Raw genomic sequence first — 11,697 nt, 5'->3', positions numbered from 1 at the left:
ACCATGTTCAGTGTGGTGCACACAATGATAACAAACAACACAGTAGCATGTTCTTTCCATTTAAATATGCTGAACAGCTGATGACAAGCTTGAACGCACCTCTGATACTATTTAAGGTTAAACCCATAGCTTGAAACATGGTATAAATTAATTTCTGTATTGTATGCTGTCACGCTCGGATCGTACGATCCTCATGTGTGCCACGCCCCCTGATTATCCACGTGTGCTTCCTCGATTTTGCCCAGCTGTGTCTGATTATTTTTGCCCAGTCTTGTCTATTTCAGTCCGTGTCTTGCCCTGGTTTCTGGTCCGTCATTGATATTGGTCGATGTCAGATGTTTTCTATAGTCTCAGTTTCCCTAATAAATATCTGTATAGTTTTTCTTACCTGGATATTCTATATTATCTATATTATCTGCACATAATAATTTTAGGAAATTAATTAAAACATCCCTTGATCAAGATCAACCATGTGATTTTTTTGCTGTAGGCCTAACACGGATTTGTGACTGCTGCATGTGACGTGTATGCGTTTTCGGGTCACAGATCAGGGTGGTTTGGAAAAAAGAACATCTTTGTGTACTCCTCCCTTTTCAGTATCTCTCTCTCTCTCTTTCTCACTCACTCGCTCGCTCGCTCTCTCTTCTCAATACACACACAGCTCCGGACCAGCGCTCACAGCACACATATTTCTCTGATGACAGTATTTCTGTGGAGGATTTACCATAGGGTTTGTCGGACTAAACAATTCAGAAAACACAATCATTGGTACAACACACTGGACCTCTAAGAACAAAACCTCCTCCTTAAAAAGGTAAGCGTTACCTTTTTTTCCCAGAATGCCCAAATGTTTAAAATAAGAGGTTTGCACCCTTTTACACTGTTAAACAAGAGGCTGTGCATGCCAGCTATTAATATTATTTATCCATCAATTTCCTGTATCCATTTATCCTATTCAGGGTTGTGGGGTTTCCAGAGCCTATGGGCAAAAGGCAGGGAACAACCCAGGATGGGGCACCAACTCATTGCAGGGTACACTCATACACCTTTCATTCATACACACACATGCACTTTGGTAACTTCAATCAGTGGCGTTGTTAGGCCTATTTTTGGGAGGCTTTAGTCCAACTAAAATGTTTTTAGTACCCCCCCCCCAAATAAATGTGTATTTATTGGCTTAAGTCATGAATAGCTTTTTGTATTATATATAAGTTGCCATCTCTGCCTACACAACAACATTTGTGTTAAAATGCATTTTATACATTCTGCAGCATTTTGTTTAGCGGGATGCAGAGGATTTTCACATGCCCCAGGTGTTGCTTGCTTTTTCAGTATGTATTTTAAATGATTAAATAACAAAATTGCAAAAAAAAATGATTTTCACATGCCCCAGGTGTTGCTTGCTTTTTCAGTATGTATTTTAAATGATTAAATAACAAAATTGCAAAAAAAAAAAAAAAAAAAACTACGGAAAGCATTTCATAAGTCTTTTGATAAGTTTTTCATGACAAACATTTTTAGTATGTTTTTGGAATTGCTGTGCACCCTGTCATATTTCGGTAGCCACTACCTAACTGTGAGTCAATCATGCTTTCATCAAATTTGAGATGTTTGAGCAGTCAGTAGGTTATGTGGGATTGCTATTCTTCCTACAGTTTAAATTATGGACATGAAACCAGCTGTCACATGTTCATTCTGGTTCCGAATAGTATTTTTGTACACAGTTTGTAAACTGTGGCTCATTCACTTGGAAATTATGAGGTAAATAACTAAAGAATACTGAATTTAAAAAGCTGCTTTTATGAACAAAAGCATGTGGACACCCCAATTAATTAGTGGTATTTCCATTTTAACTCACACCCACCACCGACACAAATGCACTATTAAGCACATTATTATACAATCTCCCGCAACAAACATTAACAGCAGAATGGGTGGTTGTTTTATAGTAGAGGCTAGTGACTCTCCAACTTGGCAATATAATAGGAGGCCATCTTTTCAGTCAGTTTTAAGTCAGTTCACTACCTGCCCTGTTAGACCTGTCCTGGTCAAACACAAGTGAAGTGATTGTGAAGAACAAAATGTCTGGGAATAAGTTCAGCTGTGAAGTGGTTGACTGCACAAGTGCACAGAAAGGGACCTGATCACCCAATATCAATATTCAATCTGAATGGCAGCAAATCCAGCCATGTCTCATCATTTAATGCAAAGCTTTGCCAGAAAAGTAGAGGCTATTAAAGCAACAATGAACGTTTAATTTTATTACAATTTTTATTAATACTTCATATTAATACCCTGGTTTCATAATGAGATGGTGGACAAGCTGGTATCCACAAAAGAGTACTTTTGGCCATGTAATGTAATTTGGATTAATTTATAGTAATATATAGAGAAATTAATATTCATTGTGAGGGAGCACCAGTTAAGGCACTACAGCCATGTGGTATCCTCCCCCAAGGGGATGCCTATATAGCACCTGGCTGTGGCAGACAGATAAGCAACTCCAGAGGGTGGAACTGGACAGTGTGTCAGCCTAGGGGTTCACCAACTTGGATCGTGTGGTGGCATACTCCCCAATTTTACCTTATCTGTTTAAAATTATATACTTAATCCGTGCCATGAAATTGTTACTGTTGGAAAGGCTGTGTTATAATCAGTTTGATATGAAACAAAGAAAATGATTTATTTGCCCTAATAAAATGACATCCACAAGCTTCCTGTTGCTTCATAAATATGGAGCCCTGCTGAACTGAGTCAGGCCTTTGTTTGCCCTATCATCGTATCTGTCATCTTTATGTTTTATCAAAATAATTAATAATTTCTTTTCGCTAATAAAACATTATAAGTGATTTTTAAATAAATATCTAAGATAAATAATTTCTGTCAGGTTGCCAGGAGGATGGTTAGGCTGGAAGTGGCGAATGACGAAGCAGATAGGCGGAATAAGGGCAGACGAGGGTTTATTCGCAGTTGCGGGGGGTAGAGAGACGCACATACCAAGAACAATAACAACAATGACCGACATCGGACAGGGCAAGACGTGGACTGTTATACAAAACAAGCCGAAAATAACAGGCAACAGCTGGGCACAATCGGGGAAGCACATGTGGATGATAAGGGGGCGTGGCACACACGAGGATCGGACGAGCTGGGCGTGACAATTTCAATAGATTTTTTTTGTTATATAACTAATATATATAATATATATATATATATATATATATATATATATATATATATTATTTTTTTCTCTTCATTTTTGGGTGGAACTGAAAATAAAACTGTAATGGAAGCAAATTTTAGTATCATAATTTACATGATTCACAAAGATTTTGAGAAACCAAAATAATTATATTAGTTTCACAGTACTGTATCTTTCTGAAAATGGAACTTCTATTAACACAGTACCATGTAAGTATTATTAATCTGTTTTGTTTTTGTCCATGACAAGGTGGACAAAATTGGCGGTTGAATTCCAAAATTTCTGCTTACTCTTGCAAAATGAAAAGTGGTTCAGCTTGACACAGACGTTTTCTGAGCAGACTAAATAATATAATAAGCTATCGAAAGAAACTTAAAATTAAGTACAGTTTTTTAGAAGTTATTAGCTCCCAGTGGCAACCAATACTATGCTGCAAAAAAGTGTTCTGTCCTATACTGCAAAAAAGCTGACCATTCAAAACGTTATGCAGGGTGTAGTAGAGCAAAATCCTGTTGCAGCTCCAGTTTAGAGGACTTCTTTTGCTACATAAGCACTTGAGTTAATTTTGCACTGAAGGCCAGCATGAGATCCCGCATAGGTTGGGGGATACGGTCAGTCTTTAGAGGCAACCTTGCTTAATTTTTCTTGCTCATTCTTACTTGTAATATGGATATTTCAAATGAATGAGATTTTTCCTAAACGTGGATGTTTTCAGGGAAGTTGTCTTTAGAGCATCTGGCTCTTTTGTTCTTTCACCAAAGCGCAGATGGTTCTCATACAGAGGTGCTAACGCCATGGCTGCTGTCTGTGTGGGTCGCTTTTTCAACTTGCAGGGTGGGTAGCCCTTTGAGCCTCCTCTGCAGAGTGACTTAGGGACCCCTGCGATGTTCCTCCTTAGATATTGTTAAGTATCTCTCAGTCTTGCAGGCTAACATATATTTATTTGGAGTATTTTTTGTACCAAGATGATATTTTACACCCCTTTCACCAGCATACTATTTCACCAGCATACTACTTCCTCAATAACCAAATTACTCTGGTCTGCCTGCTCCAATGGTGGTAGCTGCCATAGAATAGGTGAAGCTCATATAGCTCATTTGCATTTGAATGTTTGCCAACCTCGGCTCATTTCCTGGCTATCGAATCTTAAAGGACCAGCCATTTCTACCCTTGATGGACATTATTTTGCGAATGTGTGACATGTGACATTATAATTATAGAGGTTTAAAGAAACTCAGCCTTAAGCCTTAAGTACCTAGAAGATAGAGTGAGAAATACGATCTCTGGATTTGCAAAAGTGGATGTTTATTTTGGTTAATTTCCATGTTCACAAAGTACAGTATCAGTCAGTAGGCAATAGCTTTCCAGTGCAGAAACACCAGTCTTCACTGTTTCTCACATCTGTGGAGGAATGGATTTGGCGGTGTGGTTCTGATTTCTCTGATGTTAGTTGGATATTGCAGCCTCACTGCACAGGGCCTTACTTATGCTCTCACTGATCTCACTGCATTTGTAGGCACCCACTGACATTTCTCGTGTATACTGAGTTTTGGGTCAGCAAGCCCTGCTTCTCCGTGTTCTGGGCACCATGTGGGGTCATGTGCATGCAGAACCCCCAGATGGCAGTGATCTCCGTACCACCAAGCATGCCATTCCAGAAGCGGGTGAAGTGTCACTCCAGATGGGTTTCTTGTGTGTTTCCCTGAAGGTAGAATGAACTGCCAAACCACATCCAGTACTCAGGTTCCATCTCTGCCTTCGAGAAATGCCTAAAGACCCATATTTTATATGAATTTCTTTACTAACCTTATTGTTCTTTGAATGCCCTTATGTAGTACTTATTCTTGGCCCTTGAGTAGTCTTTTTAGGTTCTTTTTTATTATTAAAGGGACAAAGACATGCAACAAGGTATCATCAAATTGTGTAAAAGAAAGATAGAACAGAAGTAAGAAAAGGAAAGAAATAATAAAATCACCTCAAAAAAGCAAGCAAATAAATAAATAAATATTATTATTATTACTAGAAGTGATTGAGTAGAAGGTATAGATGGGAGAGAGGAGAGGTTGGAGCAAAAAGGGAGACTGAATGGGAGGAAGGTTGTCATAAGGCCAACCAATTACACATTTTTACAAATGTGAGTCCAGAAGTCTGGGTTCCCAATGAGAGACAAATCCTGTTCCCACTTAGAGGTTGGGAGGGAGCAGGTGAGATCATAATTTGAAAGAATTTTATAAATTTTAGATTGCAGTTTACTTTAAATGGTAATTTTGAGAAAGTCTGAGGTCAGTATGGGAGTTCTACATCATTTTATCTTATAATAATTTTAGGTGTAATAGAGGATTTCAGTTGAAGATATTTGAAAAAATGTTGGCTATCAATCCCAAATTTCTGAACCAAGAAGGGGAATGAGGCAAAAGTATTGTTCTGAAATATGCCCCTGAGATGTGTAATACCTTTTTCAGACCAAGATTTGAAGTGAAGTGGTTTACCAGTGACAACCAAATCTGGGTTATTCCAATTTGGGGAGTTCTTAGAAGGTAGAAAGAGAGTCTAAGTGATTTGGTGGAAGTTAAATCAGAGATATGCATTTGATTGCATAGTGTCTGCTTGATGTCAATCCATTTATTATCCAGTGGTTGAAGATTAATACATCTGATGATATACTCTAGTTAGCTGGTCAGACAGTAATGAAGGAAGTTTGGGACATCTATTCCGCCTTGGCATTTGGGTTTTTGAAGCATACTCAGTTTGATTCTGGGTTTTATATTTTTCCAATAAAACTTATTAATGTTTGAGTCCCTGGTTCTCAGCCAATTGGCAGTTGGTTGTAAAGAAGTTACCGTAAATACATAATTTCTCTTTGTAAGAACAGACATTTTGATCATTGCAATCCAATTTATGAGTGATTGTGGTAGATTCATCACTGGACTGGAGATCATCAGCAATAATCATATAATTTAGGGAGGCAAGTTCTGACAACCTGGGGGAAATTTTAGTACCTAAATATGTAATTTGACCAATGTACATTGGGATCGGTGTGGTAAAGGCTGTTGCATCCAAGCTATTGGAGGATAACAGAAGGATAGTTCGGGGCTGCATGGTGGTGCAGTGGTTAGCACTCTTGCCTCACACCTCTGGGTCCCAGCGTCGAGTCTCCGCCTGGGTCACATGTGTGTGGAGTTTGCATGTTCTCCCCATGTCGTCGTGGGGTTTCCTCCGGGTACTCCGGTTTCCCCCCACAGTCCAAAGACGTGCTGAGGCTGATTGGACTTGCTAAATTGCCCGTAGGAGTGCATGTGTGTGTGAATGGTGTGTGAGTGTGCCCTATGATTGGCTGGCCCCCCGTCATGGGTTGTTCCCTGCCTCGTGCCCATTGCTTCTGGGATAGGCTCCGGACCCCCCGCGACCCAGTAGGATAAAACGGTTTGAAAAATGGATGGATGGAAGGATAGTTGATTTGGACCAGTTAATTGAGCAATCTGATATTTTAGAGAATGTTTCAATATGTTTGAATGATTGATTATTCTTTAGATCTTATTACGTTCCTACCTTGGTAACAGTTACATGTTTAATGGAAAAAAAAACTTTGACTTTGTATATCGTTTTGTTTGTATATAGTTACATAAAGATGTAAATGTACAATGTGAATGCCCATTGTCAGAAGGAACAATGTGGTTGTCTGTCAAGAAGTTAAGTTCTCCACAGTACATAACCTGCATGATTAGCTCTCCAATTATTTAAAGGACAGCGAAGATCACAATTAAAATATCAGATGGTTCATAGGCTGCAACAAAACTCCTTTTTTTCTGTTATTGTGAAATACAGACTTTGTGTTTATATAAATGTTACTGTTCAGTGTGTATATATAGCATGGGAGTGTCCTAGTTTCTGGGAACAGCACACGCTGTAACGCTGGCCATTTTAGGCTGTGTGAAATATCACCTTGACAGGATAGCAAAGGACATATTCGCAATGTGAACGCTCATGTGGATTAGCATTTTTCACACTAAAATAGCCTGGAGTGAAAAGAATAGTGAAACTATTAATCCCTGTGGGGAAATTCTCTTTGTACCTGCCCCATCTTGATCTCCATGAAATACTCAGACAGGTGAGAACAAGCTTGAGGGTCACAGCACAGGGTCAGTCAGTGTGGGGCATCCTTAGAGCTGAGGGGTTAAAGGCCTTGCTCAGGGGCCCACAGATCTGCCGAGGCTGAAACCGGCAATCTTCTAATCACAGGCACAAAAGCTTAGCCCGCTGATCTGCACAACACCCGAAAGATTAAGAGCCTGCAAATCACACCTGCCAACTGAAACCCTGGCATGGACATTGCATCTGGGACATCTCAGCCTGTAGATCACAGCTGGGATATCCCAGCCTGAACATTGCATCTGGGACATCTCAGCCTGTAGATCACAGCTGGGATATCTCAGTCTGAACAACGCAGCTTGGACATCACAGCCTGGACATCGCAACTGGGATATTTCAGCCTGGACATCGCAGCTGGGATATCACAGCCAGGACATCATAGTCGGGACATCTCAGCTATATCCGTTCACAGGGCAGATGAAATATCGAGAGCCTGAAACTCTGGCTGAACATCACAGCCAGGACATTGCAGCCTGGACATCTCAATTTGGACATTGTGCCCCCGTGTCACCAAGGCAAATTCTGTCCCCCCCATGTCAAACTCTATCTGGCACTGCCGAGGCAGTGAATGTTGTGTGTGACTCCTGCTGCAAGCTGCATACCTGTGACCTGTTCCAGTTTGGGGCCAGACATAGCAGAGAGCAGGAGGTAGAGGAGGGAATGATGCAAAGTGCTGACTGAATGGCTGCCCCCCTACACAGCCTGGTCTGAAGCCCCTGTAGCTTAACGGAGGGCTATAGACTCCCACAGTGATCTGCGCCTCTCCCCCTGCAGCATGACAGAGGTGATGCGCTCCTGCGACTCTGCCATGGAGGACTTCAGTGCAGCTCCTGGGAACCAGAGCATCTCCTTCCAGGTAGCCTTAGTACGAGCTGCCTGACATTCCTCAGGAACACCCCATGAACTTGCAGACAGGCCCCCGAAACACACAGTCATACACAGGCAGCCCACTTATGATTATCCGCCGTTTGTGGGCACTTCACATGAATTCTTACCTTATTACAAGATATGATTTTTTAACTTAATTCAAAGCAGAACACTATGCATGAGTTTGTCCCTACCCTTTTGAGGAAGTTTGCCACATATATTTATATACAGAAGAATAATTATACACATAAAAACACACAAACTTTCAGATGCACACACATAAACATTAACAATAACAAGTGTTAAGATGACATTTATGCATGCCTCTTCATGCATCTGTGTAAAACTGACCTGTTCACAGTCAAACATGCACTTACTCACACTCCTACATGAAGACGAACTTTACTCCATTGCACTGAGTGTGTACATACCAGAGATGGACATTTCAGGTCCAGAAAGTGAAAATCCAGACCAAGATTTTGTTCCAACCAAGCACTGGCGTATGAAGAGTCACAATCATAGAGTACTCAGCTGTTTGGTTAAAGCAAAAAGCTTGGTCTGGATTTTTACTTTCTGTACCCGAAATGGCCATCTCTGGTACATACTTGACATTATGCTCAGATCCACTCCACATGTACACACGCACACCCTTACATTACCATGCCTTGTAAATAAGGCTCCCTTTTTCGTAGCTTTAATTACAAATATGATTTAATCATAATTAATCATTATGATGGTCTGCCATTTTTCATGTCGGGTGGAGGGGTTTTAGTCCATCATTCTTTCTTTACAAATTAACCCAATCTGCATTTTAAGAGTTTACAGCACATTATTTATTTGAAAGGTCATCTTCTGATGAAATCATAGACAATATAACTTGTTTCAGGTCAAGAGAGAAAAGGCCACTTAACCCTATCTTGATTGGTTGCCCTTACCCTGGAGATTAACTGCTTTTTCATAGTCAACTTACGGATTGATTGCCTACTTATCCACACCCTTGTGATTAGCTGCATGTATATAGTCAAATTATCAGTTAGATTCCTGCTTAGCCTCACACTGTTGATTACTTGCTTACTAATCCACATCCTGGTGATTGGCTGTTTGTTTTATAAGCAACCTGTTCATTGGTTATGTGTTTAGCATTAGTACAGGTGTTGTTCTCAAGGTGTTTCTTGGGAACAACAGACACTGTTCATTTTATTGTCCTTGAATGGCAGTCCTGCTTATGAGCCTTTGTCTGTCCCCCAGCCCCCAGTTGACTCCCCCTCTCGAGTTCAGGTGTTTCCTGATTCCCACGAGAGGTACCACAAGCTGTCCGAGCGACTGCCTTCCATTGTGGTAGAGCCTACTCAGGGAGGGGACGTGGAGAGCGGGGAGCTCTGCTGGCCCCCTGATGACCTGAGTTCCACCCACTTCGACCCGCCGGCCCTTCTGCAGCCCCCTGCCACAGGTATTCTATTTCTGTTCCGTCACTGGGCACCACACTGATACTGTGACTGACAGATCATCAGAGGACTCTGTGCCAGAAAGGCAGGGAATGTAAATGACAGGGATGTATACAGTGACAGGGCCACAAAGGCACTGAAAGCTGATTGGACCCCAGAGTGCCCCCTCCTTTGTCATTCACCAATTCAAAACAAATTATTGGCTAATAATATGGTTTTCCCCTCTGTATAAATTATGGCCTCTCTTATGCCCTCCACCTTAAACAATCATGCAATCATGCCTCAATGATCAGGTTAGACTGCATAATAGTCTCAGCCCTTTTAGCTAATGATGAAAACCATCAATAGTCTTATGCTGTGTAGCTTTATTATTATTTCTGGGCAAAGAGCTATCAACATTGTTTCATTCCTGGAAATGGGTCCATGTGGCTCTGCTTCTGTACCTGCAGTGTGACAGGTGACTGGGTCAGGTGATCTTCGTGTAGATTTATGTACATCTGTTGTTGGTAAATCAGAGTACAGGTGTGTGGTCTGATGAGGATATACTTATTTGTGTACCTGGATGAGGACAGGATTTCACATTATTTGCCCACAAAGGTTTCTTAATTAGAATAACTAGTTTTACATTTAGGTTAGTTGGGGTAAACTGGGATGTCTACAGAACTGAACAGGTTCGAATGGCGAGTACTGTGCCCACACTAAGTGCCAGGGCATGCCAGTCATGACTGGAGGGTTGTTGTCACTCAGGGGGCTGATACCACCCCCCACAGTCTGGCAGGCAGCTTAGTCACGACTGATGGAGCACCTCTCTCATCACCATTCTGCCTCTCTCTGACCTAGGGGGGGAACTTTTTCCCACCGCCCCGGAAATGGACAGGCCACTGGGCGAGGACTCTGACTGAGGGTCAGGCATGGTGACACCCCAGCATTCACTGTGAATACTTATGCAGGAGCATGAGTGCAAACAAGGGCTCATGGCCAGGGTCCTAATAGGGTATCTAAGGCCTTGCTTTCGTACGCCTGGGACCCCTTTTGGCAGACCCCCTGTTATGTTTTGGCAGGGTATGGTAGTGTAAAAATGGCCTCGGCAGCTCATGCATGCCAAATTCTACTGTACTCGTATCTACTCTATTTATAATAGCTTTTTTAGTGCAGACCTACATCTGTGTAATCAGCATAGCTCTTTTTTAGACTTTTTTGTAAACCTGTTCTTGGAGATTGTATACTGAACTAGATCCCTAGGATCTTGTAGGCACATTTTGAAATATGACATATATAATTTATGTATTTAATGTATAAATATGTACTCGCTTAAATATTCAGTTGTCCCTTTATATTATTCCTTGATATACGTAAGTTACGTAAAAATACTTAAGTTGCATACGGTGTTAATTATAATTTCCAGAGTATCATGGTAGGTCCAAGAATAGAAATCTTAATCCTGCAGTAAAGGAGAGCCATTATTGTTTCCCAGCATGCTTTGCAGTCTGCCACATAAGATGCCAATAACTCTTAGCTCTCTCAGCTTTCTTCAGCACAACTGTATAGATTTTTGTCCAGTAACACTCTAATAAAATGATTTTCTTCCCTTGAAACTTTCATCATATTATATGATAAGTTGCACTCACATGATATATATATTTCTTAATAGTGTTTTTGTGGCTGCATGGTGAAACCCGGCCAGCTGTGGCTTTGGTGTGTCCACTCATCTCCTCAGTCATACTCTCATGCTATGGATACCACTGACGTCTGCAACTATTTGAGTATATAAGACAAAATCAGTGTCTGCGTTTTTATTCATTTATCCACTCTTATAGTGCTTTGGGATGAATGCCTTGTGCAGATTTACAGTAGGAGCCGAAGTCTTCTTACTATCAGTTTAAACACATCACAAGAGCTTCTGTTCCCAAGCCGTTTCATTCAATGCACATCTTTCACGTGATACTCCAGTGTTACATTTAAGGTGCCCTGAGTCTTCAAACCTGCACCATATCTGTGACGTCCAGGTGCACGAGCAGGGAGCGGGGAAGCAGA

At 41.1% G+C, this 11,697-nt stretch overlaps 1 protein-coding gene across 1 annotated transcript; it reads left to right on the top strand.

The window, feature by feature from the left end:
* The first annotated feature begins 672 nt into the window (after positions 1 to 672).
* LOC125723815 (protein LBH-like) lies at positions 673 to 11,327 on the top strand. The gene is made up of 4 exons (XM_049000616.1): positions 673 to 814; positions 8,126 to 8,207; positions 9,467 to 9,668; positions 10,504 to 11,327. The coding sequence occupies exons 2-4, from the start codon at positions 8,127 to 8,129 to the stop codon at positions 10,563 to 10,565; spliced, it is 345 nt and encodes a 114-aa protein (XP_048856573.1). The 5' UTR covers positions 673 to 814; position 8,126; the 3' UTR covers positions 10,566 to 11,327.
* The last annotated feature ends 370 nt before the right edge of the window (positions 11,328 to 11,697 follow it).

Source organism: Brienomyrus brachyistius, unplaced genomic scaffold (assembly GCF_023856365.1).
Source record: "Brienomyrus brachyistius isolate T26 unplaced genomic scaffold, BBRACH_0.4 scaffold51, whole genome shotgun sequence".
Lineage (NCBI taxonomy): Eukaryota > Metazoa > Chordata > Actinopteri > Osteoglossiformes > Mormyridae > Brienomyrus > Brienomyrus brachyistius.
The sequence above is the reverse complement of the archived record's forward strand: the minus strand, read 5'-3'. Positions and strand labels throughout refer to the sequence as shown.

Bases quoted from the DNA above. Each gene is read 5' to 3' on its own strand.
- LOC125723815 (XM_049000616.1), top strand. From the start codon at position 8,127: ATGACAGAGGTGATGCGCTCCTGCGACTCTGCCATGGAGGACTTCAGT. The intron at 8,208-9,466 runs GTAGCCTTAGTA...TCTGTCCCCCAG, and splicing joins ACCAGAGCATCTCCTTCCAG to CCCCCAGTTGACTCCCCCTC. The intron at 9,669-10,503 runs GTATTCTATTTC...TCTCTGACCTAG, and splicing joins TCTGCAGCCCCCTGCCACAG to GGGGGGAACTTTTTCCCACC.